Below are 13,044 nucleotides of genomic sequence, written 5' to 3'. Positions count from 1 at the left end.
ACTACTACTACTACTACTACTACTACTACTACTACTACTACTACTACTACTACAACTACTGCCGCTACTATTACTACTACTGCTAGCATCATCATCATCATTATTACCATCTTCTCTTTCATTTTTTTCTTCTTCATATTTTTCTTCTTCATCGTCCTCACCACCCTCATCATCATCATCATCATCACATCATCATCATCATCATCACCACCCTCATCATCATCATCATCATCATCATCATCATCATCATCATCATCGTCATCCTCAGCATCAGCATCATCAGCACCAGCATCATCATCGTTTTAATTGATTTACAGACACTATGTACAAGTAAAAAATATTTAAAATATTTCTCAATAAATCGGTTGGACGTATCGCCACATTGGCTTACTTAGGTGCAGCTAAAAGTGAACTAACTGAGCGCTGTATTGGTATCAAGGAAAGGGGCTTAACATAGGAGGTTTTATTGTTACATGTAGTTCTCAGGAAAATCAATAAACAGCTGGAAAGAACAATTGCGGCGACAGAGTTGTGGTTCATAAGACGCATGCTACGTATCCCGTGGACAGCTAGAAAAACAAATGAAGAAGTCTTGGTTGAAGCAAATTGTAGAAGACAGTTTATGACGAATATAAGAAAGCGACAGGCAATTTTTTTCGGACACACATAGCCGAAAGAAGCATTGGAGAATATTGTAACAACAGGCAAATTTGATGGAAAGAGAGGCAGAGGCAGGCAGAGGGAAAAGATACTGGACAAGATGACAACATGGCTAGGAGCACCATTGCTGCAACGCAAGATAGAGTGAAGTGGAGGTCCATGATCGCCCACGCCAGTCAGCAAGGCACCGGATGATGATGAGTTCCCAGGCGGCCGGCCATAATTCAGTATGAGCCCGCATAAGGGGCTAGTTATAAAAGAAAATAATAATAGATAGCATTAATTTTGTAATATATATATATCACAAATCTCCGTCCAACAGCAAGCTCTTTGCGCTTCCCAACCTATACTATTACCCCAGCACAGACCTGAGAGCACTCTGAAACAACCTCAACTTCCTGAGAAGCATAAAGTGCAAGCTAAAACATTAACATACTGACAAGGTCTTTCTCCGTCTATGGCCGGGTAACCGTTCCCGCCTGGGTGAAGTGAGGAAAATATGTGTGAAGTGCCTTCCCGAAGGACACAACGTAGGGCCCGCTGCTCGAACCCCCGAATCTGCAACCTCGCGATAACGAGTCCGGTAGCCTAACTACTAGGCCACCGATGACAAGGTAACTTGTATCAATGCTAGTAGTTTTTGTTGGGGGGGGGGGGGTGTAAGTGTTTTACGGTGCTCGCAGCTGCATACTATGGTCATATGAGCACGCGGGACACACCAAACATTTTCAGTTTGTAGGACATTTTGAATTTCGCCTAGGTGGCAGCCGAAGCCTATTCTGATCGATTTTGGACTACCGAAAGATCTTTAACGTGCACAACTTGTACACGGGACCTCCCAGATTTTACTCGAACCCGGACTTCTCGCTTTGGAGACGAGCGCACTAGTAAGAGTGTCAAAACATTTTATCTCAACAGTTGTCCGAGTGGTCTAGTTTGTGTCAGGGCGAGGGGTGAGTTGGGGTTCTCTTCATCACCAGCTTGATAGGAGGTTAACTGTTTATACGTGGAGTGAGCAAAGGAAATGTTCGAGCGTACATCACCATCATCATCATCATCAGCAGCAGCAGCAGCATCGTCGTCGTCGTCGTCGTCGTCGTCGTCGTCGTTGTATACTTGAGAATAGAAGACATAAGCAATGATATAACTATTTTCTCTGGTCTAGTCACACAAATGGCAGAAGGCTTGGACTTCAAAAAGGTGCTGGATGTGCAATGTACTGACAAAAACTTCAAGAACAACTGCCTGGGCCTGATTAAACTGCCTGCTAATCACGCTATTGTCCTGAACTGTTTCAAGAAAGAGTTTGAACGTCTGAAGGAATCGTCTCTAGACCAGGTAAATTGTATGAAAAGCTGTACCTATTCGACTTTACTATTCTAAATTCTCGATTTGTTTCGCTGTTCGGTTCACAGCATTTCTTTTAAGTGTCGGAGAGCCGTTCGAATGTCGCATAATTGTTATGGACAAGAGATTTTCGTCTCATTTTTCTCTACCCGTGGTAAAATTAGAGTATATTATTTCTAAAAGCATGTAAGTCAATGCAGAGATATTTGATGATTAAGAGAAAAAGTGGTAAGACGATTCGACAAGAGTTATAAAACTTGTCTGTAAGTGTAAGTATGTAATGATACTAGGAAGAAAAAAAACAACAACAAAAACCATTTACTCACGGTTATCGACTAGAACAAATCTCTATCTGCCCAGTTTTCTCCATGTCTTTCTTTAGGGTATCTTTTCTTTGGGTTTTTTTTTCAAAGATTTGTTCTTGGACTATGATTCAACTCCTTAAGTCTATCTATCTATCTATCTATCTATCTATCTATCTATCTATCTGTCTGTCTGTCTGTCTATCTATCTATCTATCTATCTATCTATCTATCTATCTATCTGTCTGTCTGTCTATCTATCCATATATCTATCTATCTATCTATCTATCTATCTATCTATCTATCTATCTATCTATCTATCTCACTGTATTTTTTTTCACTCAATATTTTTGTTTTTGCTTGATTTTTCGAATGGCTGTTTTCTTTATCTGTTTTGTATAATTCTTACAGAGAATGTGTGAGGCGGCCAAGAGCATCTACGTGTGCGAGGATGCCATTGTGAGGCCATGCGATGTGTACACCGCTGACGTGTACAAACAGTTTGTTGACCCTTTCATGAAGAGGGACTGCGATAACTTTCACTTGGACGTTTTCGGGTGAATGTGACAACGAGTCCAGGACGATCAGGGTATCAAAGGATCAAAAGGAAATGCTCAACACACAAGGAAATTGGATTCTTTCTTCAAAATCAAATCAGAATTTTGTCGGTCTTCTCTCGGGGACTCAAAAATGTTCCCGCTACTTTGAATTTTTCAGAGCCCAAATTAGATTGAAACAAATTTGGATGGATAATAAATCACCATTACTTTAAACTCTCCCCCCCCCCCCCTTTCCTTTTTTTGTTCTCCTTTCCACGTGGTCTTTGAAATAAAGGTTGACATAAGCATTTGTATGTTTGTATTGTTCCTTTATTTGTTTAAGGCCTAACGACCAAAGGGAAAATTGTTTGTGATCCAAAATAAATAAATAAATATACTGTGATTCACAATAACTAATATTGGCCAAGAAACAGACAAATACCACCCATGTTTGATTTCACTGATAGTTTTCTGAATTCATGAGATGAAATGGGTTTGACAGAGCAAAATACGTGCAAATTGTTTAAAGGAAATTGTAAAAAAGATTAAATTGATACAGCCTTGCTATTTTCACGCAGTGTTTCTGAATAATATACGACCTGCAACGTACTACAGATTTGTTCTTTTTTGTCTCATACTTTTCTTGTAACTTTCCATTTTGGTGTGATTTACGATACCCTGACAAAAGATTAGTCACAAATCAGACTGATACCTTCAATCTTTTTAACACCGACAGAAAACGTACCCCTATACCGCAATAATAACAATAATATTATCGTAGTACGTAGCCGGCATATTATTATTATCTTGAAATATTCATGCCAAGTGAGATTGAGCAGTGACAATATGCCTTCAGAATAATGTCCGCGCAGGTGCCCCCCCCCCCCCCCCCCCCCCAAAAAAAATTATAATTTTGAGAAAAAACTTTTTTTTTTTAAATCATGCTGTCTATTTGAACAAAATGTTCTAAAACATAGCGTATGTGTATATTATTCGTTTACTTGATACATCTGAAATACGTATCCAATAAACAAATGTAAAACAGTGTGAATGTGAGAAAATATAATCGACTTAAACCCCCAACACCACCCTCGAAATATTTTTTTAGATCCTAGTTGATAATCCAGCGAATGGGTAGAAACATGATCTTTATACTAAATCAAATGCCCTGGAATGGGATCAAAGTAGTGCCCTGGATATATTTAGTAATTTAGTTAACTGTAATCAAAAGAAATACATGTAGAATTTTAATGATTTTTAAAAAAATCTTTTTTTGGTAAGTGTTTTATGGCGCTCGCAACTGCATAAGGTCATACGAGAGCGCGGGACAAATTGAAAATTTTTAGTGTTTGATAAGGAGTTAATTTGGAATTTTGCCCGCGTGGTGCCCGAAGCCTACTCTTACCGGTTTTGGACCCCCAAGGGATCTTGAACGTACGCAACTTGCACACAGTACCTCCGAGATTTTTCGCCCTTATCCGAGAAGGCTGGATGTTACATTAATTTACCTGCCATAAGATCATAGGTGTGGCGGAAAGACAGCAGTAAGAAGGAGCCAAGGAGTAGCAGTAGAAAGGCTGCAGAAAGAGTCAGGAGCCCAGAGGAGGGGGGGAAAGGAGATTAGGGGGTGGAGGAAGAAAGTGGAGACGAAAGCAGACGACAGAACATTGTTAGAGAGCAGAAAAGGAGGTGAAAGGAGAACGTTTTAGAGAAGAAAATTTTCCGTCGCTATCCGGATTCGAACCCGGGACCTATTGAATGAGAGGCGAACACCGTAACCTCTCGACCACGAGAGCCCCCTGAAACTTGTTTACAACAGCGTCTATATTATTGTGTAGCGGTAGGCTCTTCGCTGTTGCACTCATGAGACCCGACTTCGATTCCTGAGGGGGGAGAAATTGTTATCTAGTACCAAAATCTGTGTTTCTGCTGGAGTGTTGTTTCCCTCTCAGCCTGGGCTGGCCCTGACGACAGTCAGGGTCGGAAGTCGGAAGTCAGAAGTCGGAAGCCCACCCCCTAAATGATCTGATTGTGTCGATGGGAGAAAAAAAAATCACTTAAATTTACAAAAGAAATTATAATTGTTTACCCTACATATGCTGCACCCAACCATCCTCACTTCACATTCACATTTTTTCTGCACTACAAGATGAACCAATGGCCCCAGCCCCAGGCTCATATGAGGCCGAGGGACCACCATAATATAGATTAGATTAGATTAGATTAGATTAGATTAGATTAGATTAGATTAGGTTAGATTAGATTAGATTAGATTAGATTAGATTAGATTAGATTATATTATATTATATTATATTATATTATATTGTTGTATATTATATTGTTGTATATTATATTGTATTATATTATATTACATTATAATATAATATATAATATTTTATATTATATTATATTAAACTAGCTGGGCCCCCTTTCGATGAAAGGAATGATCAGTGCATTAACATCAACTGAAAGTTACTGGACTATTATATACACTTTGCTGGAATGGAGCAATAAATCTTGAGAGATGCAAAAAATTAAAAGGTCTAGATTTTTAGATCTATACAGGTCGCACACTTAAAATAGTGCTCAGTATTGCGCGACAATGCGCGATAGTATCGAACGGAAGTACGACTCGAAATAAACAAACCTGGTGGATGTTCTAAATTACAGAGACAGAGCCTACAAAAGCGATCGGCGAAGCGCTTTTCCCTTTCGTCAACCCGCAGCCACTTCCCGAATCGTCAGCAACATACCAACCTTTGACTTTGACACGGGTCAAACTTCCATCTATTTATAGGTAGTTACCGGTACATGTATAGGTGAAGTGGTGTGCCGTGATAGTCGCGATATATTATTTATTGAGATTGTTTTGGTCTCTCTTTACTCATCACCACGAAAATTTCTTGAAGTTTTTCCCTGGTCTCTGCCTTTATTAAAATCTCGAATCTAGATCTGATATCTAGATCTAGAGTTGTAATCTAGTGGCAGGTTGCAGATTTCTGTTATCCAGTACATTCAAGAGATTAAATAAATTGAACTAGACTCTAGACTCTAGTAGTAGACTCTTCTACTTCTAAACCTTCGAGATTACAAAGGCTAAGCCTAGGGTTGTAAGGATTCGTTTTGTTAAAGGTGTTGTTTAACACAAAGTCTAAGAAGTTAGCAAACCTAACACATTTTTTCTAACGAAATGAAGCTTAAATTGACTTTTATATTGTCAATAAGAGATCAAGTTTAATCACCTAATCATTTAAGTAAGGAAGTGGCTATCCTCACCCGGGGTGAGAATAAAAACCCTACGATTGACATCTCATCCCGGGTGAGACTTGCCAGCGTTGGCTATTCTCACCCAGTGTGAAACAAGACCTTTTATTCCTAATTTCGAAATACTTTCTATCGGTGTGGATGATCAAATTGACAAAAGCAAAGAAAAAAATGACGTTATAGAACAAAAGTAAGCTAATTTGTTCGTCTACAAAGATTCTATGGCTCTTTCACTTTTCGAATCGAGCCGAACTACGCGGGTCGCCATATTGTTTTGCCCGGAAGTTCTCGCAAGATCTACTCCTCCCCCTTCTCTCTCTCTCTGTAAGCAATCTATTTAATCTGCAACCTGCAACTAGATTACAACTAGATCTAGATTCGATACTTTAGTAAAGGCAGAGTCTAGAGAAAAACATCAATTAAATTCGTGTGGTGCAGATGAGTAAAGAGAGACCAAAACAATCTCTCTATTGCGACTATCATTGCACATCACTTCGCAAATACATGTTCCGGTAAATTTAACTACCTATAAATAGATGGAAGTTTAACCCATGTCAAAGGTTGGGAGGTGGCTGACGATTCGGGAGGTGGCTGCGGGTTGACGAAAGGGAAAAGCACATCGGCGAAATAAAGCTTTCGATGAAAGGAATGATCGGTGCTTTAATATCAACTAAAAGTAATTGGCCTGCTATATTTGCACTCTACTGGAATGGAGGAATAAATCTTGAGAATGCAAAAAATAGGAGGTCTAGATCTATACTCTCAAAACAAAATACGCCTCGCGAAATATCACTTCCGGGTTTTCTAAAATTCCAGAGACAGAAGCAATCGGCGAAATAAAGACCTTTAGCTCTTTGCATCACTGAAACACTGTCACAGCCTAGCATGCTGGTCAGAGCAGCAGTCTGCACAGAAACTAGACTACTTCAGAGGTGGCAGGAATCTGTATCCGTCTTGCGCCTGCCTTTCCTTTAAGCAGTTGATTTCTTAGCATGTTGTTTCAAAGGCCGACGTTCCATCGTCAAACAAGTTTCACAAGTGAACAAGAGAAAAAGAGTCCCAAAAACATAAACTGGTTGTTTTAGCATTTCAAAATTCTTGGCTCGCTGCCCGAGGGCACAATTTTCGCTCAAAACGTGCAGCTATGAAGTGAGTATCTGTGTCAACACACGCTGCCCAAAGGCATAGTGTTAGCTCAAAACGTACCTTATGAAGTTTCAGGAGTTAAGAACAATCAAACGGACACGGCTTCCGACTTGGCTTTCACTTGCATAACATTAAATCAAAAGAATCAACTGATTTAAATCAATCTGATTTAAATCAACCCAACCCTGGGTACGTATGCATTGGTTATATAACGATTCAAGCAATCCTCTTTGACGGTAGAATATGCCTTTGGGTTCATTGTTCATGCCACATGGTGTAATGGATTCAGTGTAATGTGTGCGTCCGGCAATTGTTTGCATGTTCATATAAGCAAAATGTCAAACACTCAGTACACATTTATAATGGGATGTTTCCTTGGAAAATAGGTAATAAGCCCCGCCGCCGCCTCCATTGGCTTTACTAGCCAATAGTCCATTATTTTTAATGTGGAAACTGGTGCCTATTTTCTCTAAGTTTATCACATTACCCTGATGTCTCTATGAAAAAGTGCTAACCGATTTTAGTGCCACAATACATCTACAACAATGTAATACACGAACAGTAGGCTATCAGTTACACTCCATGAATTATTCCTTATTTTTCTTAAAACGCTAGACCAAGGTTTTGTAATTTGTAGTTGACTGAATAACAGGCGATGATTTCTCGTGATTGTATTATAAGAATAATTTCTAGCTTTCCAGTGACACTGAATTAGCACAAGGCTTAAGTCTCGTAATATATCTTTCTAGTTGTATGCAGGCTGCCACAGACACAGCATGATTCATGAACAAACGCAGGGTAACTTTCTCTTGTTTAATGGTAGAACAAGAGCTAACACTGAGTGTCTTTAGTTTTAAAAATGCAGATGTGCATCTTTCTTCTCTTATAACTTGACTATTACTTATAGTCGCACAGATTTAAGATTTCTCATGGTAAAAGACATGATATTCATAGTCAGAGTTGAACACTGATTTTGGAATGGTCTGTCGTGCCTTTTAAAAATAAACAATAATTTATTCATAAGTATGTGACTAAAATAGTACAAATGTGACTAAAATAGTATTCTGCAAACACTTATCTTAATACTAAGGCGCAGAAATTAACCATTCTAACGCAGAATAAATCTCAAGACATTGAGCTTTTAGAACATGTGCGTAATGGTTTGCTGTATGGAATGGGGAAGAAGTTATGTCGTTTCAAACGTAGACAAAAATGCGAACTTCTTAACCGACAGCGGCAAAGTCGCTTCAGGGCTCATTAACCCCGTGACCCCGAGCTGGGGAGCTCCGGCGGGCTGCTGAGTCACACTAACTAAAGGTGACAGAATCGGACGAAAAGTGACGCCGTGGGATAAACTCTGAATGAATGGCGTTATTTTGTTCTTGAATTCCTTTTCCAATGGCCATACACAACATTCCGGGAAAATACACATTTTTTTGCATGCATATATGTAATAAATATTTGTTTGCCACAATAGGTAGGTAGCGTGATCTGATTGTACTGGGGTTCTGGAGACTTGATTGTTAGGATGTATTCTGAGGAAAACTCCTTTATTTTTGGTCATGGGGGAATTTGCAGGTTTTGTGTATGGCTTTTGACTGTTCTGTTTCGATGCAGTTTGAGTTTGCAGTGTTGTTTCTCATGGAGTAGTTTCACATTCTCATCATCATTTGTCATGTCCGTGCCTGTAATTCAATATTTGTATCTGTTATGTCTCTTTAATCGGGTTGAAAATATTTTTTTCTTTCACACAGAGGAGGATATGGTCACGGCCGTGGTGGATTCTCTGGTGGAGCACCAAGTGGCCAGTGAATGGGGAGCTTTGTGCTGTAATTATGGGGAACTTTTAAAAATACACTGTGCTGTATAACTTATCCATTGTTTTCTTGTTTGTTTTATACAGTGGGCCCTGCTTTTCGCAGTCTCAGTGCTTGTGGTTGGTGGATGTTCTAGTGTGGTTTGATTCTTCTTTCCTATCAAACATCTATGTTCCTTTTCTCTCCCTCTTTTGTGTTTGTTACCTTCTTGCGCTACTTCGATTCTTCGGCACTTTTATGACCTTATTAAGTTGCAAGTACCGTTCAACTCCTAACTAAAACTATCTTTATAGACTAACAGGATCTAGGCAGTAACTGATAATAAATTCCAGTCTGATCTGTAATAATTTATATAGTAAAATTATTATTCTTCCTTCTCTCGTTCATCTCTAAACGGACATCCCACTCTAGTGCGAAAGCTTCTGATCACTTCAGGTCCCCCCTTTTTAAAGCTTTGGCTCTTTGTCTAGGTTTGGGCCAATATTTCCTTCAAATTATTAAATGGTTCTTTTATGACAACAGGCATTCAGACTGAATGCTCAGCTATAACAGTGGTTCACCTATCCAAAAACCAACAATGTAAATAAAGCACACAAAAAACAGCCAACATTGATGGTGAATTGGAACTACATGACACGCAGTATAGCTATAATAGTGGCGTCGGTGGCCTAATGGTTAGGCTCTCGGACTCGCAACCGTAAGGTCGTGGGTTCGAATCCCGTCAGGGGCCCGATGTTGTGTCCTTGGGAAAGGCACTTTACACGAATTTTCCTCACTTCACCCAGGTGGAAATGGGTACCCAGCTATAGACAGCGAAAGATCTTGTCAGTTTGTTAGTGTTTGAGCGCTTAATCAGCTGCTTGCACTGTATGCTTCACGGGAAGCTGAGAATGTTTCGGAGTGTTCTATGGTCTGCTGGGGTAATAATATAGTGTAAAGCGCATAGAGCCTGCTGCTGAGCGGGGATATGCGCTATACAAATGCTATCTATTATTATTATTATTAACTTGATTGTGTACACATTTTATGATGTCATAGCGTTTGTGCACGAGAGGGAGGGGAAAATCGGGATGCATTTCAGTATTGATGCAAATCCAGTCAGTGACTTATTTTGACTGTGGTCTAGCACATTGTCTCTCCAGGAGGTGGCGAAACATCAAAGAAAAAATGATTGAACAAGAATTGGGCACTAGATATACGCCAGATTTACACGTATGGTCTCGGTCAAAATGTGGCCTAATTTTAGTGGGTCTGCAAAAATGTCAAAAAGGTAGTGTTCTACGTTCTCTAACATTAGAGAAGGTATACAAGTTGTCTACGATCTCTAATGTTCAGTGCTTCCAAGCATGGTATCGAATCCTGGTCCACTTGTATATCTAACATCTCCCTAGTCCGATCCAGGCTTGACTACGGCTGTCAAGTCTACGGATCGTCAAAACCACACATCCTAAAAATGCTGGACCCAGTGCAAAACCAAGAACTACCACCTCGCTCTGGGGGCTTTCCGCACTTCTCTGGTGGAGAGCCTCCAGGCCGAGGCAAACATACCATCACTCGCATTCAGACTCAAAGGCACACAACTCTCCTCACTACAATACGCAATTTAATAGAGCTCAACACCAGAGAACCCAGCTCACGACTGCATTTTCAAAACAAACCCAGACACCATACACGAATTCCAAAACAACGAAATACTCATCACACCCTTCAGTCTCAGAGTCCTTTAGGACCTCAAAAACATACACTCTTCCAAACAAGACATCCAACAATTTGTTTTCCCTGACCTCCCTCCATGGCACCTCACCAAGGCAAAAGTAGACTTACAGCTGACCACACACGACAAAGCAGAATACAAACAAAATCTTATAGAAAAATACCCTGGTGCGGAGCTTATCTCTTCACAGATGGCTCCAAAAAGGACTGGTGTGCCGAGCCCTATCTTTAAACGGTACACACCAGAGGAGACTCCGTCCGGAAGCTTCCATTTTCTCTGCGGAGGCCAGTGCCATTGATGACTAAGTAGAAAATTCGAACAAATCTTTTCTGACTCTGTCTTGCATCGCCTCACTTACAAACTACACGCTCCAACACCTAAAAATAGTTGGGCTACAACAAAAAATACTCGCCTTGACTGAAACTGGATGCCTAGCCATGTGGGCATCCGAGAAAACAGGCAAGTAGATCACCTGGCGAAGGAATCCTTATCCCTTCTGTTCTAGCATCTGCGTTTGTTGCCATTTTTTTTCTCCAAAAGTGACAACAGTTGTCATTAATTTTCAAGCTTTCAACTCTCTGTGACGACGTAGCAATATGTGATAGAGGTACAGTGGAGCTCGGATTCATCGAGATGAGATAGATTCCCCGTTTTTTTCTTCTTTCAAATCAATAAAAATACGTGTTGCCCGGATTCAACGAGAACTTACATCAGCGAGCTCGGATTCAACGAGGTCGCTTCCAGGGTGAACAGCCCCCGCAGACGTAGCTTCGCTCATTTTTCCCCCAGAACGAACTATCTATTCCCAGAAACCATCCATTGCTCCTGCATCATGAACCCTTATTCACTTAGCTGATTGCATGCGACCAATCAGCGGCCATTTTTCATACCTACACATGCGTTGTTGACACGCGCACATGTCTTCTCTGGCGTGTATCTGGGTCGGATGGGCGGCCTGCACACGTGTGGCTATGTGTCGGGGACGGGGGGGGGGAGCACTAGCGGTCCGGGTGTTGAGCGTCGCAGATCATACAAACGCGTCACAGTCACAGTCCCCCCCCCCCCCCCTCGGCAACTGATCATTATTACAATGACAAACTAGTCTTGACGTAGATCTATGTAATGAATTGTGCGCTTGTCTATGAAATCAGAAGTTGTCGTATGCTAGGCTCTACACTGCAGCACAACTTTTTGGTAAACAATCGAGATGACACAGGTGTGTGCATTTGAACGAATCGGTCTTCTTTTTTTTTTACACAGCTCATAATATTAATATGCAGGCATTTCAGTTTCAGGCACGACTTCACTATTTGTGACTTCTCTTTATATTACATTACTTGCTCAGTGTCTGTAACTATCTACACAAAAAAACATCGTGTTTGCTATAACTTTATCATTATAACGAACACTCGAATTCAACGAGATTTTAGGTCAGGCCCGGCGACCTCGTTGAATCCGAGTTCCACTGTAACTTGTAACAATCTAATTTAATCTAAAGCACCAGAATTTCTTTTCCTCTGTTTTAAGCATCCAGAATATTTTTGTAGACTCAGTGTAAAAATGTGATAAATAAAGGTTTCACAACAGAATGAAATGAAATCAAAATTAAAACAGCACTACAACACACAAACAATCGCAAAAACGAAAAAGTAGCAAATAAGTAAATAAGGGCGTGTGTCCACCTATCCGAAGATTGGCCGTTTTAACCCTAACTGTATTTAATTCAAGAAAAAGTACAGGATGTTATTACGTGTAAGTTATGGAATCCCACACAAGGGGCCTACCAGGGTCAGTATTCGGTTTTGGTGGAGACACGCTCTAACATAACACATACATGTATTTATATCTACATGTATATATTTTGTTTAAAAAAATTAAATGTAGGAACATCAAATTAAATGACATTACGCGATATAAAGACACACACAAATATATATATATATATATATATATATATATATATATATATATATATATATATATATATATATATATATATATATAAAAGAAAAATTAACACACCAACAAAGGGGACAAAATAAAAGACAAACAGCAGTATAAGATTCGTAAATAGTATGTAATGTACTTATTATTATTCTTCGCCTGAAAATAACTACATGTACATGTTTACATGGACACCTTAAAATGATCAAAATACACGTCTATGTTAATGTTATGAAGTTAGTCGCCTTTTCTTTTTGAAAAATGCAAAAATCGCGGCCGCGACAAACGCAGATGCTAGACAATTGGGGCGT

At 39.8% G+C, this 13,044-nt stretch overlaps 1 protein-coding gene across 1 annotated transcript in view; it reads left to right on the top strand.

The window, feature by feature from the left end:
- Positions 1-3,130, top strand: part of LOC101851847 — a 6,075-nt gene extending 2,945 nt beyond the window's left edge. The window contains exons 4-5 of the mRNA XM_005090952.3: positions 1,826-1,998; positions 2,721-3,130. Of these exons, the coding sequence (XP_005091009.1) occupies positions 1,826-1,998; positions 2,721-2,870 (323 nt within the window). The 3' untranslated portion in view covers positions 2,871-3,130. The remainder of the gene's footprint in view (positions 1-1,825; positions 1,999-2,720) is intronic.
- The last annotated feature ends 9,914 nt before the right edge of the window (positions 3,131-13,044 follow it).

This window comes from Aplysia californica, unplaced genomic scaffold, assembly GCF_000002075.1.
Source record: "Aplysia californica isolate F4 #8 unplaced genomic scaffold, AplCal3.0 scaffold00024, whole genome shotgun sequence".
NCBI lineage: Eukaryota > Metazoa > Mollusca > Gastropoda > Aplysiida > Aplysiidae > Aplysia > Aplysia californica.
The sequence above is the reverse complement of the archived record's forward strand: the minus strand, read 5'-3'. Positions and strand labels throughout refer to the sequence as shown.